Source organism: Lathamus discolor, chromosome 6 (assembly GCF_037157495.1).
Source record: "Lathamus discolor isolate bLatDis1 chromosome 6, bLatDis1.hap1, whole genome shotgun sequence".
Lineage (NCBI taxonomy): Eukaryota > Metazoa > Chordata > Aves > Psittaciformes > Psittacidae > Lathamus > Lathamus discolor.
In genome coordinates, this window is record NC_088889.1 from 55,938,485 (window position 1) to 55,962,545 (window position 24,061).

The following is a 24,061-nucleotide window of genomic DNA, read 5'->3' on the forward strand; positions in this document are numbered from 1 at the left end:
AAGTGTTCTCTTGATGTCACTAATATTTTTATTCTGCACTGAAATACTGACATTAGGTAATCAACTACATATATTGTCTTTTGTTCTTTATAATTCATTTCAAAGAGAAGCTACCCAGATATGTCCTAAGTGGCTGAAGTCTACCATTTTTGAGGGTTCACACTTACAGCAATTTGGGACCTCAGCATGTCTCCTTGAGTTACCCAGGGACAAAGGAATCTATTATTCTTATTGTGTTACTTGTGGAATCATTAATACCATCCTCTTGAGATGACTTTTTCCCATGCTGTTTGAAAGTTCAACAGTGAAAGCTGTTTTCCCTAATTTGAACAAATACACCATAGTTATTCCTTTGTGAAGTTCCCCCCCCCCAAAATTTTTAATCTGAAAAAATATTGCAGTTTTGGAGAAATGGCATCAGAAATTTTTCTGGAATGTGGATTTGCCTAATATCTCCAAGATGTCTTTCCTATCTCCCTTATTGCTTGATTAACATATTCTTCTATCTTGATTTCTGGTCTCTTAAGCCCTTGCTACTGCTAGATGGGAATCTCACTGAACAATCTTGAAGAACAATTCAGTTGCACAACCTATATTTTGAGTGTAATCAGAAAAAGAATTGGGTAAATTGCTTTGAAATTGTATTGCAAATGAACTGTCTCACTGTGAAACCTTTTGATATTTTAACTCTCAGCTGTTCTGAGCAGAGTTGGTAAATCAGGCTAAAAGGCATATTACATATTTTGTGTTATGGATTATGAGCTTTCTTAACTGGGATTTAATAATTCAGATTCATTGCTTCTCAAAGGCTCTGCCTCTGTCTGGCCTTGCACCTATTATAGCTTGTGCTTGTCCTTTAAAAAAAGCACATGCCATGATGAAAAAGTCATAACTAGCATATGTATGCTTCTCTATGGTTTATGTCTCACAGTTTCCTGAAACAGCAGCAGCTTTTGACCTTGAATACCATCAAATTCAATTATATTCAATTCTCTGAAAAATAGGAATTAGATCATTAGAGTACACAGCAGCCTGAAATCCAGCTGTGATTCTGTAACCTCCTGAATACGGGATCTAATTGTGACTGATGGAAATGATATACCAGGGTTGTGGGGTTTTTTTTTGGAGATTCTTATATAGCATCTAATTTCCAGATCCCTATTCTGTGTTTTGTTGTAAACTTATAGCATATGAAAGGTTGAAAAAGTACAGGGAAACACATGGATCTGAATGGGACAGGGGGTGGTGATTTGTGTGGTAAAAAGGAAAAAAAAAGAAATGAGAAGGACTGGATATTGGCACTGACAGGGTGAAGCTGTGTTGTAAAGGCTTCAGAGAAAAAAAAGAGATGAGGTAGAAAGGATGTTCATATTAGTTGTTTGATTTTATTCTGGAAATAGCAAAGTGTAGATACAGATTTCGGTGTACTTTAAAATATATCACTGTTCTCCCAAGGCAGAAGAAACTTAATGAAGTCATCCAAAACAGTGCTCCCAGGGAATGCAGACAGAGCAAGTAACACTAGTAATGCATTCATATAAAGCTGCCAAATGTGGGTTCACACTTGCTGTATTTGGAGACCTCAGCATGTCTCCTTGAACTACCCAGTTATCAACAAAGGGAGCCTCAAATCTTCTTGTTTTATTAGACCTTTAATCATGTTGAATAGCATATTTCACTTCCTTTAGCTGAATTCCTGATATTGTGACTTGAAACTCCTAATTTAACAACAAATAGCTTTTTCCAGTGCCTCTAGAAAGCAATGAATGCTATGTAGTAGAAAATAGAAGTATCTGAGGTCAGCCAGGGAGGACTGGAACCAGAGCTTGAGCACTAGCTGTATGGGGGGAGGGGACGGACAACACCAAAACCAAATCCAGAAGAATCCGGTAATCTTACTAATGATTGATGCCTGTAGGCAGTCTTCCACCAGGGCTTATATCACAGACCTACCCCTGGATGAGCCCAACACAAGTCAGCTGGTGAACTTCAATGAATTTGAAGTAAGTTTTCATCTTGGTCTTAATTTTAGAAAGGAGTTCTGCAAATTACTGTAATAAAACATGCTTTTTCAATAATGCATTTATCTGAAATTAACATGTGTATGTGATAACGTGTAATGCTGCAGGCATCATGATACATCAACTCAAGACTTGGTCATACAAGGGTGATAAATTGAAATGGAGAGCTTCTAACTTGATGTAATGAAAGTATTTTTACCACAAGAACATGGGAATGAATTGCTAAGAGAGACTGGAATTTCCATCCTTGGAGGTTTTTAGATCCTCATCTGGGCAAAGGCCTGGGCCACCTGGTCTAAAATCGATGCTGACCCTGCAGGAAGTTTTTTAACTAGATGACCATTCTATTTCACTGCAAGAACTGAGTGAATCAATGAAATAGGAGCTCAGTTCAAAACAAACAGAAGGAGGTGATTCAGGTAAGATGAGTATTAGGGACACTTTGCTAGTGGCTATTTTGGATGATAGAAGTTATATGGGTTCTAGATCCGTTAGGGGTTACACATGGAAACAACACGTCGTTCAAGAGGTTTCTTAGCTCGCAGCTTCTGAAGGCAAGCACCAGATGTAGATACTAGAGTTAATGAAGAAGCTGGAGAGTTGCATATGATTGTCTGGCTCTTGTGCCCTTTCCTGGCACCTGCTCTTACTGAGATCTGAGACAGAGATAAGCATTTAATTTGACCTGGTATGGATGCTTTTAGGAGCTGAAATCCACAACACAATAATGTTTATTCAGTTAAGCTACTATTCACTATAAGCGGAGAACCCTATCTTGCCACAGTGGTCTAGTGGTCAAAGGGTAGTGGAGTTACAAGCTAACTTTGACGAGTTCATGCAGCTGACAGAGCATGAAAGACTTGCTTCATAACATCTTTGCTATGAGATAGTTTGTCTTATTTCTTCTGCACAGATCTAAATGCGCAATGACACTAAGGAACTTGTATTTGATTCACTTCATAATTGCATGAGAACTGCCCTTATTGCAGGTTCTGTGATAACACACATTACCAGATCACAACATTACCAGAATGACTCAAAATTGTTGGGGTTTTAAAGAAAAGCAGCACAAAAGTTCAAATTTTAGAAGTTTTTATAAAAATTTTGACTCTAGGATAAAGGACTAGAAGACAATCCTGCTTTTTAATTGTGCATAAACTAAAATTCTGGGAACTGTTGGAAGATGATCATATTGAAGAATTTTTTATGGTGTAAAGTCAGGGAAATTAGCCCACAGAACTTAGCAATAGATCTGCAGGTGTAAGACTCTGCTGGACTTTAACAAAACTCCCACCAAGCTCTTGATTTCAATCCCATGCTTTCTAATGTGCAATTGAAATCAAACCTCTTTTGAACATGTAGCCTGTAACATGTCCCACAGTAATGACTGGTTTTAGTGTAGTATAGTGTCACCTTCTCAAATGGTGACCAAAAAAGGACAGCCACACAGTGCCAGCCTGCATGTTGTCTGAAACTCCTCTGAAATAGACCAAAGTCCTCTCTCTTCCCATTGCTGCTGTTTTTCTTGCCTTCTAATTTATTCCGATGATGCCTTTCAGTTATTTAGATGAAAAAACATACATGTATTATTTCCACTGTACTGCAGCACTCTCCCCCCTTACATCCTCCCTACTGCATGGGTTCTCAGTCTCCTGCACAGCCATGCTGTCAGTTCTCTATTTTCCGTTACTGCTGTACTCTAGTCAAGCTCATCTGTCCTTTCCCACCCCTCCTTGCAGCCTGTCTTTCCTCTGTTTAACACTCCCTCCTACCCCAAGCCAGCAAACATCCCATTTCCTGGCTTTCTTTTTTTTTTTTTCTCATTGGAAGAAGTAGGGGCAGACTTCCCCACCCTGACCCTCTTGGCCCTTTGTCCCTCTCTCTCCTGCTGCAGTTACCACTCCTGTCAAGCCAAGGCACAGGCTGGGACTCGCCATTGCCCACTGCTTGGCATAGAGGACTAGAGGAAGAAGCATTAAGGCTCTGCTGTGCGGCAGCCCTGCCACAGCACCCCGTGCCTGTCCCGTCCACTCTGTCCCTACTGCATATTCCCAAGTAACCTCAGCTTTGCCTGAGGCACCCACCTGTCCCTTGCGCAGCTGTAGGTTCCCCCTGCACAAGCACCAGTAGAGACCTAATGCCACAGGTCTGAGCTGGGAGAGAGTAATGTGTAACTTATATTCACCTAGCAGGTTTTCTCATGTTACCATTTCCTCCTTTTCCAGGTCATTGATGAACACAGGGATTGGCACAGGTCCCTTGTGATACCAGCGACAGCTCTACTTTGTCAACTGCCTGCTATTGACTCTTCGCTATCTGTTAACCTTGACAGCGATTGTCCCCTGTACCTGAGGTTCGAAGTCCAGACGGTCTTTCCCTCCTCACCTTCCACCACTTGCGGGAGTGTATCCCGGGACACGGTAGAAATCAAGTACTAACACACCTGTACTTATCCTCCCCTTTGACACCTCCTCACAGCGGCTAGGGCTGGGGCAGGCGATTCACCCGGCCTCCTCGTGCAGCGAAGAGCGTCCCTAAGGATGTGCACCTTCCCCACCGGACCCTGCAGCCGCTCTCTCCCGCGCGGTACGCTGCTCGCTTCCCAGCCGCCGTGCCCCTGCGTCCCACTCGGTGTCCTGCGGCTCGGGGGCGGCCGCGGGGCCGCTACGTTCCTCCCGGGCGGGAGGGGACGAGGCCAACGGCCCTTGGCGGGACTCTGCCGGGCCGGGCGGCCGAGTGCGGGGCAGCGGCGGACAAAGCTGCCGGCGTCACCTCAAGCGCCCGCCTCCGCGGGCTGCCCGGGACAGGCGCCGGCCTCCTGAGGGGCAGGAGGTGTCGCCCCTCACCCGCGCCGGGGCGCCGCGCCTCCAGCGGCCGCGGTGGCGCTGCCGAGCAGAGCCGGGCGCTGGGCGCCGAGCGCCGGCCGCCAGCCCGCCCGCACTCCCTCCCTGGCCGGCTGGCTGGCTGCGCGCACGGCGAACATGGCGGCGACGGTGGGGCGGGACACTCTACCTGAGCACTGGTCCTACGGCGTCTGCAGGGACGGGAGAGTCTTCTTCATCGAGTAAGGGGGAAGGGGTGGGGGGTGGCCCTGCCCCCGCCGCTTCCCGCTCGCCGTTCTCCCTGCCGCCCGGCCCGCCGGGGGCCGCACGCAGTCACTAACAGGTGCATGTTTTCCGCTTCTCCCTCCCAGCGACCTGACCCGCACCACCACTTGGCTGCACCCTCGCACCGGGGAGCCCGTCAACTCCGGCCACATGATCCGCTCAGGTGGGTGCCGGGGGCGGCGGCAGGGCTGCCCCGCTCACGGCTGCTCCGCTCGCCCTCCTCACCTCCCTGCCCGCCCTCAGCGAGGCGCCTCGGGGCCGCGGGTGAAGTTCTCACCCGTCCTTCCCCGCTTTCTTTCTCTCTCTCCCGCCGCCTTGCAGACCTGCCCCGCGGATGGGAGGAGGGCTTCTCGGAGGAGGGCGCCAGCTACTTCATTGAGTGAGTACTGCCCTGCCCCGCGCCGTCCTCCGGCGGTCTATGGCGGGGGGCGCTGGCGGCGCGGCCCCGGCCCGCCCGCGGGGACGCCTCAAGCGTCGCGCTGCTTCCGTTCCCCCTTGCGCCCCCCAGCCCGGCACGTCCGCCGGTTTCGTTAATGATCAACGCGAGGGAAAGTGACATCGCGGTGGGTGCGCGGGGTCGGCGGCGGATGGGGAAAGCTGGCTGCGGGCAGCGGGGGGATGCGTGGATCCCCTGGCTGCTGCGCTGCGGCTGAGGCTGAGGCTAGCAACAGGTTTCCCTGGAGGCGGCTCTTCAGTTTGCTGGGGGTTTTGTGCGTTGGTTTGTCCCCCCCACTGCGCCCCCCTTCTCTCTTCCCGGTATTTAAAGTGCGGTTTGTGGCAGGTGGAGCGACGCGTTGCTGAGCGCGGGTCATGGTTGAAGGTGGATGGTTGGGTTTGGGTTTTATTTTCAGTGGCTCGCGGCTGTGGGTGCAGCCCTGGGAAGTTTTGCAAGCGAAAAGGTTTTTCGGTGTTTCTTAACAGACACGGCTGAACGCACGGAGTTGACTTGCCTGAGCTGGTGGTGGCCACTGCATCTTTCATGTAGCATATCTTATTCAGAGAACAGTTAAAAACTTGAGATGTTCTGCCTATTTAAGGCTCTTTTATTCTATGAGATGCAAGCAATTTGCAGTAAAATAGGGTAATTAAAAGAATTTCTTTCAAATGTTACATATGTAAGGCTTTTACAGGTATGAGCACTGATGTAACAGTAGAGGTTTAATCAAATCAGTAAAACTCGGTTGCTCTGTTGCACCCTGGATATAGAGTTGTGTGTCGCGATGTTTTCGCATTTTCCTTTGGAAATCTGAGTGCATGGTAAATTCAATGAAACTGACAGAAAGGTACTGTGAAACAGTGTATCTTATTGCTTCAGTGCAGAATCGGGCAGTTAACCCAGGCATAGTCCCCTATACCTGCTGACAGCTGTCTTGCAGATGTCTGCTTTTGAAATGCTTGTAGAGCGTACTCCAAAACCTTTGATGAACTTGAGGTTTTTGTAAAGATCAAACTTCAAAACCGTACTGGGTTAGGTGAAGGAAAACATCATTAATAACCTTGCATGGTAGGATGTTTATTAAATAAAATTTCCCATGATTCTAGAATGTTGGGTGTCGCTTTCCCTACGAAGGACAAAAATGGTAGTCAGTCCCTCTTTGGCAGAGCTAGAAAATTCTTTACAGTGCTGGTCTGGGCAGTTAGTTTAGCCCTTAATTTGTGAGTAGGAGATAACAGCAAGGCATTGGAGAGCAGTTGAATACCACTTATAGCATCCACCCTTTAACTGTGGCCAGCCTGTTGAAAGAAGGGAATAGAATATTCTTCTGGTTCCATAGGTGGACAGTGGAAGTCTCTATTAAGATAACTGTAGGGGTCTGTAAATATAGTGTAAACAGATCCTTTACACAGGTACAGCAACACAAACTTCTTTTCTTCTTAGGGATACATCTATGTGATTTTCTGTCCTTTCCAGAAGCTTACTAGTGCAATTTTAGAACAGCTTAGATGCCTTTTCCCAGCTGCTCTATTTGAAAGACCATTCTTATGCCTTGTTTGTCAGGAAATTACGAAACTTTAAATTTCTGATTGTTAAATTATAGTTGTGTGCAGCGCATTGCCATAACTTGTGCTAATAGCATTCTTTAGCTTGGGCTGGGATTGCTGCAGGAAAGGCGATAAAGAATGGAGAGTGTATTTTACAGAGTAATTGGATAAACTTGACTATCTCTAGCCAAGCAAAGTTTTGTGAGGAGCATAAATCTGTTCATTTGTACTACTTCAGACCAGAGATTCACCTGATACAGTATCCTCTTCAGCAGTAGTGCTTCCCACACGGCACTGCTCTAGCTTCTCTATTTTCAGCTCAGAGGCTTTCTGAGCCTAGTGGAGTTTCTCAGTTTTATTTCCGTGAACATATTGAGCTATCCTTGTGTTCATGTAAACATCAGCATCCTTAGATGAGGCTTTCTGTACCTCACTGCTCTGTTCCTTTCTCCTATGTTGTTTCCACGTGATGAGTTCTCAGCTTGCAGAAAAGGTTACTGGTCCCTAAATGCATGATTTCATATGTTGTACTCTTTGGTTTTCTGGCATTCCAGCTCACAAACCCGTGAGCTCTCCCTTGTAACTACCCAGTCCTCCTTATACTGGTGGCAATTTCCAGTCTGGTGTCATCCACAGAAATTTCATGAGCACATTGTCACTCCATGGCTACTGATTTATTGAAGAGTGTCAGGAGGAATGCTACAGATAACCCCTCTCTCTTGTGATAATTTCCACTATTAATACAACCTATTGTAGTTTTTCCTCTTTGGTCAATTTCTTTATGAATCTTATAAGTCATATTTCTATTTTAAGTATTATTTATTATTTCTTTAATGAAATTATTTCAATTTTAAATAATTTCATGTGGGACACAGTATCAGACATTTTATATAGGCTAACTCCACTTATGTAAGTGATTTCTGGTACCGCAGTAATCAAAACATTAGCTATAACATTGGACGTAAGCCATCTTTGACTTAAAATTAGTGAATCCTATGTCCATTTTCCATGTCTTTATTACTTTATTTGGTACTACAGACAACCTTGAAACATCACATAATAAAATAAAGGTTTATAAGGTGGTCAAGCTTAATATCAAAATCAGGTACACTTTTCTTCCCTTTCCACATACAGCGAATTTGAAAATTGTTGGAACTCCAGTGGTAGAAACTTTCCAAATTAATGAGCTCTGGTTTATAATGGTTTTTGTATCTTAGTGCTGCGCTATAGTTAAGCAGCTGTGTTGTAGTTTTAGGGGGACTATTTTCTGTTTGGTTATTTGCTTGAGCTGTTTATCTGAAATCACATCTCTTAGTTTTGCTTTGCTCAACTAAATAAACTGTGTTCTTTGTCCAGGCCTTTAAAAAGGACCCTCTGTCTGATTACCCTGAGGTTATTCTCTATACCTCTTGCAAAATTAAGTCATCTTTGTTGTGTGTGAATGAACAGAACCATACATTGGAGTGAGCTGTTGTGAGACTCTTAAGCAACAAAAGTGCTTTCTTGGCTCTAAAAATGTCTCAGTTTTCTACATTTTAGGTTGTTTGCCTATTTGGGGAAGACACCCACACTGACAGCACATGTGAATGCTGTCAGTTTACTGACAGATCTTTCTGACATCTTCCTTTTCCTTTGCTGCTTTAACTTTTAAGGTTGTAATTTATATTAGGAAGCCATCTATGAAGCTACATTCTAGTTCTTCCCATATATGTATGTGTATGTCTTCCTGAATGATTTTCTCTGTTCTTATTCTTCAAGTTTTCTTGATAGTGGCAAACTCTATTAGTGCAGTGCTTCCTTTTATCCTAAAATCACTAAATAAAACATTAAATAAATAATGTATAAACTGATTTTTCTCGGTCTCCGTTTAGTAGTTTTGGTAAAATCTCTATGTCTAAAAGTATCATGGGTATTGCGTTTTCTGATTTTGAGTGCCAGGGACAACTTCTGTTACTCTTTTCCATCTCATTTGTTTGTTTGTTTGCTGGTGTTTTTAAAGGATGTTGGATTTGTTGGGCAACGGCTTTATGTTACCAGTCACTGTAAAAGGGTTATTGCTGAGCATATGTGGAATTGAATGAGAAACTGACAATGCTTGGTCTGGTTTGTTGGGTTGCCAATGTGAAGTGGTAAGTGATTGGCAGACTCTTTCTGAGGAAGGAAATGTGACATGCAAGAAAAATAGTGACTGATGGAAAAACAGCGCATGTATGCATTGTAATGCAAGCTTTTGTTTCCATTTGCTTTTTATCTTTTTCTGATCATCCAGAAGATGTAGGGAAGTTGGAAAGCTTTGGAAGTCTGGAACGGTTCTTTTGTTACCTTCTTACACCTTTGAAAGATTGAGATGAGTGTTGATGTCAAAGAAGCCATTATTCCAGTATTAGATACCTAACTGGCTCGTATTAAAGTATGTTAAAAAAGTGTACTACTACTAGAGAAGTTGTTTTAGGATGCTGCAATAATACTGCACATCTCAAAGGTAATACTGCATTCAAATTGTAGCCTAAAATAAAGAACAAGAAAATGGAAATTAGCATTTAAATATCTGAAGTTAACCTGTTACTTATTTATGAAGTATTTTTTTGGTCCAAGTTGGCCTCTTCCTTAGTTTGCAGTGGATGACCAACAATAAAACTTTTTATGAAATCACCATTGTTCATGCAATAGTCTGTAGCTCTTTGCAACTGTTATTCTTTAATTCTTTTATTTAGGTTTTACTGTGCTTAGAAAATATGAGTGGTATGTGTTTCAAGTAATTGGAAATAGTAAAAGAGCAAAGAACACCCAAATTGAGATCTGCCTTTGTAACTTTGTTTCTGCCGTGCCAAATGCATACTTTCAGTACCAAGTCACTGAAAACTATACAAGGGCTCTGATTACCTGGTGTGGGCTATAGATGATACCCAACTGATGATTTTTTAATCACGGAAGCCCAAAAGGAAAGAGACCATCTGGATTATTGAGTTCAGTCCTTTTGATTATCTAAGAAGATTGGTTTAGAATCTTATTTATAAATTTAATCAACAGGTTTCTTCTGCCCTGCAGAAATTCTTGTCTTCCCCACTCCTAGTTGGGTATTGAGGACTGTTTCTTTTTCGTGGCTGCTTAGATGGGTTAAGCACTGCTTACTGTATTACCTACTTACGTGTTTCATGGCCTGTTGTAAACATAAATTGTGTTTTAGTTATTTTCTTGCTCTGTTTGCCATGATGGTTATTGCTGTACAAGCAAAAGCTACTGGAACACTTAACTACTGTAAGGAGTAGTGATGTCCTTCATCATGAGATCTTCAATATAGGTTATATCCTTTGTGGTTCCTGAACCCATGTTTAGATAAAAGGTCTCAATTAGTGTTTAAGTAAGTATATGAACCAGTACGAAATCCACCTGTGAGGGACTGGCCTGTGAGGTACTTCACTTTGATGTTGATGTGTATAACTAGTTTGAGTTGTGTGGCGTTCCTGAGGTGAAATAAAAATTATGTAGTTGGAAGCACATGAGAGCACACCAACCACGAGGGAAGATGTTTACATGATCACTGGCAAATTTGAGGACAGTTTCTGACAAAATGAAATGACTTTGTGTGCTGCAAAATGTCATGGAGAAGCTTTCAGGGAAAGAAGTCTGGACTAGTTCCACAGCAATGGGTAAAGCTCTAGTTTGGGTAAGTCTTGATGGGCACCATCTGCAGCAATCCCTAAGTTATGACTGATTACTAGAATTCAATCAGGAGTTGCCCTTGAGGGGATTAGACTTCATAGAGGTAATCTGTACTGGTGAAAAAGCAGACATGAAATTGAGAAGTGAAAGAAAAATGCTAGAACTGGCTTTTGTGTTGAAATAGGAGGGCAGGGAAACTGTCCCATCCTGCAGTTCTGCAGAAGCGATGGATGGTCTTGAGCGGCCTCTACTGGTTCACTGGCAGGAAATGAGGCAGCCAGAGAAAAGCTCCCACGATGCGGGTGAATCTGTGTTGGTGTTTATTGTTACTATTTTTTAATTTCTCATAAGACAGTGTTCCATTTGGGCAGTGGGAGAAAAAGAGAACTATATACAGTAACAGTAAATAGTATTGCTTGTATGAATTTCTTTATATCTCTCTTCTTGTCCTTTATTCTCTGGTTCTGGGCTTGATCAGATATCCTGTTCGATAAATTGCGTTCTCCTGGGTAGTGAACAGACCTGAGCTGGGGATATTGGACCTGCTGGGTGAATAGAACAGCTCTGTTTCATTCAAGTGGTGTAAACAAGTGTCCTTTTTCAGTGACAGTTAAAATGAGAGATTGTTCAGTAAAGAGTGAAGTAAATGCTGATAAATTTGTACTCATGCAGAGACTGCTGATGAGTGCAGACAGCAAAAGAAGTACTTTGTAGTTTAGCTCCCAGAATGCGGGAAAAGGGTATACTCATGCTGCCTGAATTTCAGAGCGCCCTCTGGAAAACCAAGCTTGGAACTGTGCGTAAGGAAAATGCCATGCACGGTTTGATTTAGTGATGTATATAAATGAAGAGTAATACTGTGTGCGTTCCTTGCAGGAGGGAGGAGTGTATAAGGGTAGGTGCTGGGTTTTGTTTGTTTTTAAGGAAAGGCTGCATCAAGAAAGTACTTAGCTTGGATTGTGAATCCTTGTTTGCCTTCCAAAATACTTGTGTTGGAAAACAGAATTTTGACTACCTGGAGGCCAGCAAGGATAGCATACACTTAAAGCATAATTCCCATTAGCTTGAGATGTTTTTTTGAGTGTTGAACACTTCTGGAAATCAAAGTTGGCTGGGAAACAGAGGAACATTCTTTTGTTCTAGTTGGGGTTATACGGCTTGCTTGTATTGTAGCTCAGAAACAAGGGTATGAACTGGTTCTTCAGAGCTGCCAGCATCCACATTTTGTTCAGTATGCATTCTAGCTTCTTTAACATGAATCTGTCTGTCATTCATTCAGCCTCTTTGCCAAAGTAGTGTCAGCTTCTGCTTTCATTGAACCTTTGCACAGGTGAACATGCACGTATGTTTTAGGAAGCTGCATGTTGCAGTGAGGGTTTTAATATTTCTGAAAATGTGTCTGAAATGTAGAGAGTAAAAATAAATACAGTTGTACTGAGTAGGTATTACTATAATCTTAAAAATAGCTTTAATAATATTGTGTTACATTTCAGACTGCTTTTAGAAGTGTGCAATAGTCTACCGCATTAGATGGGGAAATAATCTATTCAATGCTTTTAATTTTGTTTTTTTACCCGTCATCTACCAGAATAGAGAGAATCTCAAATATTTGGGATAGCAGAATCTTGATATTAATACTACAAGTTTTGTTGAATACTGGTGCTTCTTCAATATATCGGTAGCTGTTAAACACTCTAGCAACTGGACCTAGCTAAAAGGATTATCTGTCTGCGGGCAAATGTATCATGCAAGATGTTTTTGTATTTTATAATGAAGGAAACAAGAAAGTACCTTTTCCAGGCAAGTGTGGCAAGGCTAAGCAGTCTTAGCAAGTGCTTTAGTGAGAGAGAAGTGCATGATGTGAAGTACATGGATGAGTTTTTTTTCCTTGGTTTTTTTTTCCTCCCAGGTTCTATGCCCTGCATTTTCCCATCATCCTGTTTGCTGCAGAGGGGTTATACTAAAATGAGGGATTTTTTACCTCGCAACCGATCAAAGTTTGCCATCATCTCCAATATTTACATTTCATCGGTATAGATTAAGTGTACTGCTTCAGTATTGTACTGCTGCATCCCTGCAAAGGCCAGCTTGAATAATGTGGTGTCACATTTACTTAATATCACGTCCAATTCTATCCAGTATGACTGTACTTTCTAATTTACTGTTAGATCTAATTTCTTTTGTCTTTGCCTCATAGATATGCTTTTTCTTAAAAAATGGTTTGGTTTGTGGTGTTTGTTTATTTATTTATTTTTGACTTTGTCTTGGATAACAGTGAAGTATGGGGCTAAAACCTCGTTTTATTTCTAATTTAATTGTCTTTTCCTGCAGCATTATTAGACAGTTTTATGAAGTCTGCTTTGAGATACTGTCCTTAGAAACAGAACTTGTAATTTAAAAGCAGATTTATAATTAAAGATGTTAAAATCTAAGAAGAGTCTGGTAACATGCCCAACCCTTTTTTTTTATTGCCTGCCATGTAGTATTTGGCAGGAATGTCACAGACTTGTCTAGACAGGTGTAAAAACTTGTTACCAATATGTAGTAGGTATGTGCCTTTCTGCCTAAAGTTTTCTGTTTAAACCCTTGTTTTCCTTATTGCTTATCTGTATCTTTAAAGGTTTTATCTTTAGTTTAGTAGAAAATACAACCAAACCCACCAAAGCTTCTGGAATGAGTTTTGGATACACTGCTGAAATTAAGCATTTGAGTACTACTAGATTTCATTTACAATTCTTTGATAAGTGAGGACTTCTATTATATTTTATTTACTTCCTAGAGGCCAAATATCCTGAACTGAGATCAGAGTACTGAGCATTTTGAAAATACCTGTTGATTCTGCAACCTGCAGGTGATTTTTTTTTTTTCAGAAGCTCTGCATAGACTGATTGTCAAGTATGACTAAGCAGAAGAGCTGCTGTTAATTTTCTGCTTTATTTAATCTGAAAAAAAATGTAGTTACTGGCTTTTTGCAAACTGCAGTTGTTTCAAAATGTCATAGTTTCACAGTCATCTTCAAACAGGAAAAATGCTTGAGCAGCAGCTTGCATTGAATTTTGCGTTTATCAGTTCTTTACTCTTTGCAGTTACTCCCCTGTCCTTTTCTAGGCAGAAGAAAGACTCATTTTGATTAACGTAGAGTATCAATATTAATGTAATGGAGAGAAATGAAAAACTGGAATTACTTTGTTTATGAAGCAGTATAAATCAGAGTGCAAAAAGCAAATGTAATTTTTGTAAGTAAGTGTCTTTTTAGGCTAATTTTTAGGTGTTTTATGTGTGTGCTCTGCACGTTAACCTTTTAGGGCTTCAGTTCAATGCCTACTTTGGATCAAATGAAAAGAAATAAGGCTTATACTAATACCTCAAATAATATATCTCTTAGATCTGTTTCAGCAGAATGTTTAAACGCATCTGCAGACAGAACTATGCTAATGAGTGTGATTCATGGTATGTGATTTTCACTGATTGGTCAAGCAGCATTAGTAATATTTTCTTTATATTTTTCTTAAGATCAGGAGTTATAACATTAGCTGTTTGCATGGTGAGATAAGACTGACAAAATCTGGATGTAAGAAGTTGTTCCACAGAAGACATGGTGGTTCAAAACCATGTTCAATTGCCTGGGATAACTTAAAATTGAATTAATAAAAATTAGCTGCAAAATGGTGAAAACTCTTTTTCTTAAAGGATGGTTATCACACACTTCATCTTTATTGTTACCACCTCATGATCCTTTTATTATCCTTTTTATTTTTTATTTAAAGTGAGCAGTTTGCGAACATGCCATTTTTTTAATGTGAAGTTGTTCCTTGTTTTCCAGTTAAGACAATGATATTGTCAAGTGGCTTGAGTAAATATTTTTATTTCCTTCCTTGCAAATCATAGGTTGACACTGTTCTTTAAATGTTACTTCTGTGCTTTGTTAGTGCAGCGATTTATTCCTTCAACACTGTGCATGTTATTACTCCCAGTATTGAATTTTTAAATAGCCTGACCTCTTTCCTTTTGCTTTTCCACTTAGCTATGTAGTGAGTTGCAGTTTGAGCTCATTTATATTTAAAAGGAGAATAAAAATCAATGACTTATTTTTACTTGCCTCATGGGAAATCATTATATGAAATTCTTTTAATAAACAGATGACAGGTATCAAGTTAGGCTTTGGTATGCTCCTTTAACAGTGTATTTAGTCCTTTCAGTTGAAAAATGAAGTGATAAATCTTTACTTCATCATGGTGTTAGTATTAGTGTAATAGATACACTTCAGTGTCACTGGCTGTTTTTTCTCCTCTTAATGCTGACTTGTTTGGGAAGGTGGACAGTCTCCAGATGAAGAGTCTTGTGAGTTGCATTTCCCTGCCTTTGGAGACTATTGAATTGTCTAAGGAAATATTGAAAGAAGAGAATGGAGGAAGGATAATTGAAATTACTGAGGTCTATGACAATGTCCTCTGACACAAAAGTAAACCAGCATTTGCTTTTATAACTTTCAGTCAGAAGCAGTGTTCATGTTGGATACTATGGATTGTTTCAAGTTACAATAGCCCCTTCCCCTAAATCTATGTCCTCTTTCTTCAACTTTTGCTGCGTGAATACTGCTTATAAGGAAGTTCATGGTGTTTTGGTTTTTCAGTTGACCATGTGCAACAGTCAGCTATTGTGCCTGAAATCCTTGTCATTTCACTGGTTAAACATATGGTTCTGGTAGCATAGAGGTAGCTGGGTCATGAGGTACCTGGAAAACTGCAGAGATGAGCAGGTAAGGCTCAAGTGAACAATGGAGCTAAATGTATTAGCCACTGCTGGGGAGAATTAATTCTTGAGTGAGCGGTGGACAGGATGTAAAATTTAGTAACGTTGAAGGGTTGGAAAGCATTGGCTTAAACTAGCTGCAAATAAACTATTAAATGGTATTGATAGCTAAGGTGGGTTAAATACAGAAACCAAGGAGGAAAATCAAAGTTTGTGTGTATGGGTACTGGGACTTGAATAACAGGTACGAGGTCTTGGAAAATACGTGGGTCCCCCTTGCATTTCACTTCTGAAGTGAGCTAAAATAAAATGTCTCTTATTAGTATGTGATAAAAAATGATACTTTTTTTTTTTTTTGAGTGCTTCAGATAATTTTAAGTAGCAAATCTTGATTTAATTTTCTATTTTCAAGCTGATTTTAATCTAGAACCACGTAATTTTTTTCTTCATTCCTAGTGGGTCATAAGTTGCAAAAAGAAAAAGCAGGGTGTGTTCCTAGTATTTTTTCTGTGCTTCTGACATAGCTGTTAACTGAATTAGATGAGTAAGAAGAGGAAATATTTCCTCTGTGCCTGTCCAGAAGCTAAAGCAATAAAGAGACTTTTGAAAACTGTTTAGAGGTACAAGAATTACTTTATCACAATATGTTATGGGCAAGTTAAATTAACAAGGATGATGTTAAAATGCAGAGTTTGTGATACAACAGGAAGGGTTTGTGTTGAAATAATCATAGAATCATAGAATAGTTAGGGTTGGAAAGGACCATCAAGTTCCACACCCCCTGCCATGGGCAGGGACACCTCGCACTAAACCATGTCACCCAAGGCTCTGTGTGACCTGACCCTGAACACCACCTGCGATGGAGCATTCGCAGCTTCCCTGGGTAACCCATTCCAGTGCCTCACCACCCTTACAGTAAAGAAATTCTTCTTTGTGCATGCATATATTTTGAAAGGCTCCTGATATGGTGTCACATAAAGGTCTTGAAAGCAACTCTTGACACTTCATCTGCTGTTAGGAAAAAAACAACCACAACTGCCCCCCTCTCCCTGGAATTTTAAAGGCTATATGTAAAAAATGGTTATAAAAAATAATTATTAAAAATAATATTATTAGAATTTATCTTTGTCATTCTACATAAGATTGCTTTTAAAGTGGCTTCCATTTTTTAAGAAAGATGCAGGCTTCTCATCTTGGAAGATTCGGACAGTGAAGTTTTTCCCCTCTGTTTAATTACTTTGTATCAAAGTGCATTTATGTTAAAATACATTTGTAATAATGTAGCTAGCATCTCCTCCCCAGGCAAAAGGCTCAAGCAGGTCACATACTGTCTAGTGGAGTGTTTCTTTGTATCTCATGCTGTATTAATAAATCTTCTGAGATGTGAACACTTGCTATCTTTGTAAAACAACATTATAAATATGCTACTTATTGGGAAATGGCTTTGAGGGAATATTTCTGTAATGGGTATTTTTATTGATGCTAGGAAAAAACAAGTTGAATCTCTTTTTGAAAAGCCTTGGAAAATGGTGGAGCAATCCTGTCATAAGTCTTTCCTGGAATTTATGCGGTTTCAGCTACTAAAAGGTCAGTCTGAGATTTACAGTAAACTTTTAGCTTGCAGATGTTGTTCTGTTGTTTTCCTTTCATTTTTAAAGCATGGGCCTTTACCATTGATTGGGGTAAAGATTCTTTTCACTAACTCTACTCAGACTAGAGTCACTCTTGCAGTGAAGCTTAAATTAATATTTTTATTTTTAAGGTGGATAATCATGAGGATGGCTACTTTCTTGTCAACAGGTGTAACAATTAGGACTTTGTATTTATTCCCCTCCTGTTGTGTTTCAGATTGTCCTTTAGTTTTCTAGCTCTCAAGTTGATACCTCCTACACCCCACCCTCTGTGTTGAAAACAGTTTCTATAGGGCATGAAAAACAGCTTTAAGTTTAGGTAATGCTTCTCTGGAAATAAACTTATAAATGACTATAAGAAAAGCAGTTTTTAGAGATGTTCTGTTTTGGAATGCAGCTATTTGTGAGTTTGGAAGAAAGGCAGACCAACCCACACAAGTGGGATACTATTTAGTACATAATAATAATAATATGAGGGTTTTTTTGTATAGGCTTCTCCTTAGATTGCCTGCTAAAGAATCTTACCTTAAATGTCACAGCTGCCTTTTTGAAGTTGACTTGTATAAGGATATCCTGTGTACTGTGTTGTCTTAATTGCTCAGAGTAGCTGCAAACAACTAAGGGGCCTACAGCAGCTGAATACTTGCCTTCTTTACACAATTGGTACTAGGGGTGGTGTAGATACTATAACTGATGGGAAAAGGTTCCTAGTTTCAGGAGAATCAAGGTACTTGTGACCCGTGTAATCAATGCCATTTGTTTGAACATGCATACACTGAAGTGAAATTGTAAATGACAGACCTTCTTAGCATTCAAGTGCTCACCGGTTATGAGGAGTTATTTCCTGTAGGGGTTGGGAAATGGTGTTCTCTGCCAGAATGGGTAGGCTGGTGCTCTGGAGAGATTTGCTGAGTCAAGATGGGTGGGTACAGAGATTGAGAATTTCCTTCCAGGGTCAGAAGACAGAGAGACTAAGACAGCTGCAGACATCCTAAGGTATCACTCTGTTAGTGATTTGGGATAAAATATGGAGAGAGGAATTTTTGTTAGTATATTCCTAAGGAAGGCTGGTTGAAGAGGAAGCCTCACATGGCTTCATACTACTGACTGGAGACTTCTCCCTTCCCTTCTTAGGTGTGGCTTAACAGCTATTCTAAGGTAATAAGGAAACATTCTGATTTCTTTTCTTCCCCAGCCCATACTGCTCCTTTTATATGGGTGTGTGTGCATACATGTTTTTCTTATATTGTGCAGGCAGTGGAGGAGAACTGTATACAGCTGTATGGACTGCAGTGTTGGTAGGTTGGGATCTTGACCAGATAACTGTGTTTGTAGACCTTCCTGTGGCTTTGTTGGCTTTGTTTTACTGAGTGTCTGATAGTTAATTTTCCTTTTAGGTAGCAAGACAAGGATGTAGAAATAGACACAAGCTAGGATAACTCTGGGAGGAAATGGTGATTTATTGGTTTATAAAGGGATGAAAAGCTTGGTTGTACAAAAAAAAAAAAAAAAAAAAAAAAAGAGGCTGTTGTTGGGCTGTAATACCTGTAAGAATGCAGCTTAATGACTCCTGATTTTCTTCCCTTTGAGAATCTTTACTGGAAATGTGGCATGAGCAGAATGATAATAAATACCTCAAATCCTACTCATCTCCCATGTTGTCATGCTGTGTTAGTAAACTCTCTCACCATAATCCTGTGTGGTTTCTGAACTGTCTGAGCAGCTTTGCAGCATGGCTAGCAGGGCTTTGTCCTGAGGAATCTGCACTTATGTTCAGTGTCAGCGATGTGTGCGTTTCCATGACCATTGTGTGAAGTGTTCTATAATCTGGGGGGCCCAGACTGCTACAAAAGTATGGGTTTAGTGCATATATCTGACTCCTCACAGGGCATCTTGCATCTCAGCTACATACAAACCGAGTTCTGAGAAAAAGATCAGTGACACTTATCAAAAAGGGTTTAATTTGTAAAGTCTACATCTGTGCTCTTACAGGTGAAGTAACAGTGATTTCACTAAGGATTGAATGACTACTTTAAAAGACATTCTTTTTATAACAAGTATCTCAAAAAAAAAAAATCTTGGAACTTGAAATTTCAGTTGTAAACTTTGAAAATACCTTTGTATAAACCAAACACGAATGGTTTCTCTCTGAAAAGAGAATGTTTCAGATACTCGAATGATTAAAATGTTTTGTTATTTTCTATTGTCTGTCTATTCCAAGTGAATTTTTTGGTTTATAATAGCTTGTGAAAGCGTTGTGTGGGTTTTTTCCTCTTTTTTTAACTGTTGCACTGAGGTAAAAATACTGGTTGAATGTTTTCTTGTCTGACGAAAATGCTGTGGGTTTTTTTTTCTCTCAGATTTAACACTTTCAAACTTGCCTATCCACGCCCGCTGCCCAGTGCAGCGTGTATACCCCCACCAGCTCGCTCTGAGTACTTGTTACAAGCAAGCATCCGTGAAGTATGACCGTGCTCTGGGTTGTTGCAAATTAACTGGCAGCTGAAATACGGTATTCCTGTGCTTACAAACAATTGTTCCCTACTTGAACTGTGTCTTTCAAACACAAAGTAACACCTTTCACAGCCGACTGTTTTCACAGGAGCGGGACGAGGGAAACAAGCTGTTAGTGACTATCCTCATGAATAATCTGGCCGGCTGCCCAAGCATCCCGAATTGCCATCGGGTGGGAAAGTGCAACCAAGAGTGATCTGTTAAAGAATGTGCTCTTAACTGTGCTGTATTGTAGACGCAAGATGTAGATGCAAGACTTCCCCCTCCCCTGGCTAGGCATTAAGATTTTAGTGCCTGGTGAGGTTTGGCCTCAGTTGAAAGGCTCTCTTAGTGGTTTTTCCTTTCGATTTGCTTGCAAATGAACTACTAAATTAAAGTTATTTTTGGCAGACTAAGAGTTAAAAAGCAGCAAGAATAAAACCTGTGTGAAAGATGCTGCTTTCAAATAAGGCAACTGTGGCTGCCACAAGTCACTTTTCTGTTAACTGAAAAGTTTGCTGTGGGCTAGCTTTGTTCCATGGGAGAATAAATCTGCTCGATAGTTGTCTATGATTGTAGTTGTCTTTTGATTTTCCTCTTATGTCCAGTGGTACATTTCTGAGAATCCGTGATCTATGGGGATGAGAGTGAAGCAGCCTTACAAGTTGCTGCCTATTGTTGGAGATGTCAAAGTGCACAGATATTTCCCAGTGAAATTGTTTTTACACGTATTCCTTAATACAAGATTCAAACAGCACAGATTCCCTTTCCAGGAATGTGCCGAAGTGACAGTGCTCTGTTCCCAGAACAGCTTTCACCAGGAATTTTATTATGCTTAGATTTACAGGAGGGACCAGATGCTCTCACACTAAAACTCAAAAAATGGAAAATGAAAGAACCGCATAGAGAAACTGGGTTCAGGCACTAATGGAAACTCTGAACAATGCCAGCAGTTCTAGTTTAGCTTATTACGAGCTTTCCTTTCTCATTTTAGTTTCAAAATAAGCCTTGAGTAACACAGTCTTGCCTTAAAACTTACACTGAAAAACCCGGGGGTGGGATCTGCAGGGTTCTGCTGTGCCACAAGAGGGCAGTTTTGGTGCCAACTGTACAGCTACTAAGGAATAAATGTGCCTCTAAATGTCTCACTTTGGATAAATTAATCTTGAAAACCAGAATTGAAATGATGCATCATTTCTCCAAGCTCCTTAGTTTCATAATGAACAAAGTTTGAGATCTTTGTTTTCGTAGTTTACAGGGAATTGTTGAATGGGTTTTGTAATTACATAAAGCCTGAGAATTCATAATAGTTGTGTTAGATTAATGTTTTGTGTATGGTGAAGTTTATTTAAACGATCTGCATAGTATTGATTGCAAGGAATTAAGTTGGACATTGAAGAAAATAGGATGCAAAACTGTTTTCCTTTTAGAACCAGTAACTTAACGTGGTTCAGTGTGGAAGATTGTGATTATAAGAACAGTTTATCCTTTTGTTCTGTTTATATGAAATACAGGACTAATGAAACTAGGTGAAGTGTACTGTAAATACAGCAACATAAAGCACTTTAAATAGTGCAAGATATCATCATGCTATTTTGTGGAGTTTGCATTTTATCACTGAAGATCAGTGATACTGTAAATGGGAGAAAAAGCCATGCATAGTAAGTTCAACCTGCCGTTTAATTCAGATGCCCACCCTTTGTAGTGGGGCAAGCCAGTTTCAATAAGCCCTAGAAGACCTATCTATGCTGGTTGCTTCCTCCTTGTACATGAGGATGTCTGCCTGAGATTGCTTCATCACAAGGGCCTGGAACATGCATGTGCCTGTAACCTGGGAGTGCATATCCTCTTAAACAACACGGAGGCGTCCTCCAGCGTGGGCTCTTCTCAGCTGAAAGGCTACATTCATGTGCTTCAGTTGTTTGTCTTGATTCTGAAACTTGTCATGTGATAAGGGGGCTGTTTACTCATGAAAGAGAGTTGCAGGAGCAGGATGCCAGAAGAGTTTATCCAAGTTGGAATACGCCTGCCTTTGAGCATTCCTCAGGAAATATGGCTGCAAGGAATAGCATATAAACCAGATGAATTGTTCTGGCAGGTTCGGTTTGTTATGCCAGCTCAACTAATCTTCAGGGGCTTTCCAATCTCACTAAACACAAAACATAATTGTGGTAGGATTTTGTTTGTTTGTTAATTTTGTAGATTGTGGCAATGTAAGCTCATGCTCTTAGGTTGGTGGGCCGAACCTGGGATGAAGACATTAACAAATACTAGGAAAACAACATAGAGAATTTGGAAAGTTGATCCAAAAATTCTATTGCAGCAAAATTTGGCTAGATCGTTTTAATGTAATCTATTCTCCACCAAATTCACATCTAAAATAAAGAAATAACATTTCTTTAATAACTAGCCCATGCATTATTAGCTTCAAAGATAATATCAGGCCTTTGCCTGTAAAAACTGAAGTTATGGAAATACCTTTAGCTTTATTTACTTCAGTCACTTGTCATTTTTTGCTGTTGTGTTAACACACTAAAATACTCCAATTCATAAATAAAATTGTACTGAAATTGTGCCTTTAAAAGTCAGCAGTTTGCTGTGCATCAGGAAAACAGACAACTGTGTTTTTATCATTTGGTTCTGCATCATGTCTGCATGATAATGTGAAGGATGGTTGAAGCCTTCTGAATGCTTTATGTGGAGGCGTATGGTGACACCAATAATTTTTGTACATCAATTAAATAATGGGGATGCTTGTTTTTAATAATGCTATTCATTTGGATTTGGGATGGTTTGTATTGGGAAACATTAATTCTTCTGCTGATGTAGTTTTCCATTGGGAATTTTAAAAATTGTGTTGTATGTTTTCCCTGAGATTTATGTGCTTTTGTATATGATGTGCCTGGTTTTGAGGTTGGCTTGCTAATAATCAGATTACTTCATTGCTCATTTGTGGTTTTGGTTTTTTTTTTTTTTTCCTTTAAAAGAAAATTTACCTCACTGGCTTTTTTTAAAAAGAAAGTTTGTGCAAACACTGTTGTAATGTGTGTGCTTTGTAAGAGGAGGGAGCAAACCTGAATGTTTTCTGTTGTGTTTTTTCTTTTTTGGGGCAGTTCTGCAGTGCTCCTTCATTTGAGGTTGTTAAAAGAATGTTAATCTTTTTGCAGTAAGAAGGTGCAAGTGCTGGTAACTCCTGTTGTTTACCCTTAAGGAAGAGGGTTTCAGTTGTTAGAGTTTATTAACACTAGGATGGCGATTAAGAGCATTTTACTGATGTTTGTTTTTAAACCTTTCTAGCTTCTAGTTCCAAACTGAAGCTCTATTTTTTTTTCACGGTGTTAGGGGCAACAATCAAAAATGTAGAAAATTGCTGGGGATTTGGGGTTATACCTGCTTGTAGAGAGATTCTGTTAAATGAATAAAGGCCAAGTATTTGCAGTCTTTGGCTAGCCCTTCTTGGATCTATAAGGCATGTTCATATAAAAACTACTGTCATAATTGGCACCAAGTAATTATTGTTTTGAAAGTCTTAATTGAGGTTTGTATTGGATTACTCATGGAATCTCTGTTGTTTTCCTCTATAAATTCTGCTATAAATTGGTGTTGAACTGCAGGGGAAGCTGGTAGAAATCCAAAGGTATACACCTCTGCAAGAGACGTACTTGCCTGCAGATACATACATGACTTGGAACTCATATTGCCAGTAAAACACTTTTGAAAAACCCTTATGTCCTAAATCTAGAGTCTAGGAAGCATGACAGGTTTTGCTAGCTGTATTGAAAAACAAACATACCCTCCCTCTTCCCACACATGCACATGTAGAAATTACAGAACTTAACATTTGCTTCCGCGTAGAACTATGGAAGTTGTCTCCATACACGAGGAAAACCCATGCAGGTCAGAAGTCATGTTTTGGATGGTAAGCTTTTACAAAGATGTTGCTAGTATTGTAAATATTTCCAGTGGAGACCTATCCAACAAATCAAGCAGTAGATTCTGGGGAAGTTCCATTAAAACTTCATGGTTACTTCAAATTAGTAAAGCTCTTGCATGGTACAATAAAGGGCCTTTTGTAGTGTAAAGTATTTGCAGTCAGCCTTATTCAGACAAGACAATGATTGCTTTTGTTTGCATGTGTAATGCAAATGGCACTTTTCAAGTAAAGATGTTTAACTTCTAGTGCCTTCAGAATGGCTTTGGAAAATAATATCTTCAGCTAGAATGGTGGATTATTTGACTAGATTGTAATCTATAGACTGGATATTTTTCATAATAGAGAATTTAATATCAAAGCTTCTATAGAAAAACATTTGTTTGAAACATCTTAAGTCATAAATGTTTTTTTTTATGTTTTTGAACTGTTAGAACAGTGAATGGTGTGTGTATGTGCTGCCCAAGAAATTTTTACTTG

General features: G+C 40.1%; 1 protein-coding gene across 7 annotated transcripts in view; it reads left to right on the top strand.

Annotated features, from left to right (window-relative positions):
• Nucleotides 1-4,505: 4,505 nt before the first annotated feature.
• The window catches only part of PLEKHA7 (pleckstrin homology domain containing A7), a 156,641-nt gene continuing 137,085 nt past the window's right edge, over nucleotides 4,506-24,061 (top strand). For 4 of the 7 annotated variants that reach the window (XM_065682922.1, XM_065682925.1, XM_065682924.1 and 1 more), the window contains exons 1-3: nucleotides 4,910-5,085; nucleotides 5,215-5,291; nucleotides 5,450-5,507. In XM_065682922.1, the coding sequence (XP_065538994.1) occupies nucleotides 5,003-5,085; nucleotides 5,215-5,291; nucleotides 5,450-5,507 (218 nt within the window). In that variant the 5' untranslated portion in view covers nucleotides 4,910-5,002. Of the gene's footprint in view, nucleotides 4,608-4,909; nucleotides 5,086-5,214; nucleotides 5,292-5,449; nucleotides 5,508-18,296; nucleotides 18,316-24,061 lie in introns of those variants that run through there. The other 3 variants (XM_065682928.1, XM_065682931.1, XM_065682932.1) reach the window with 3 other exon arrangements.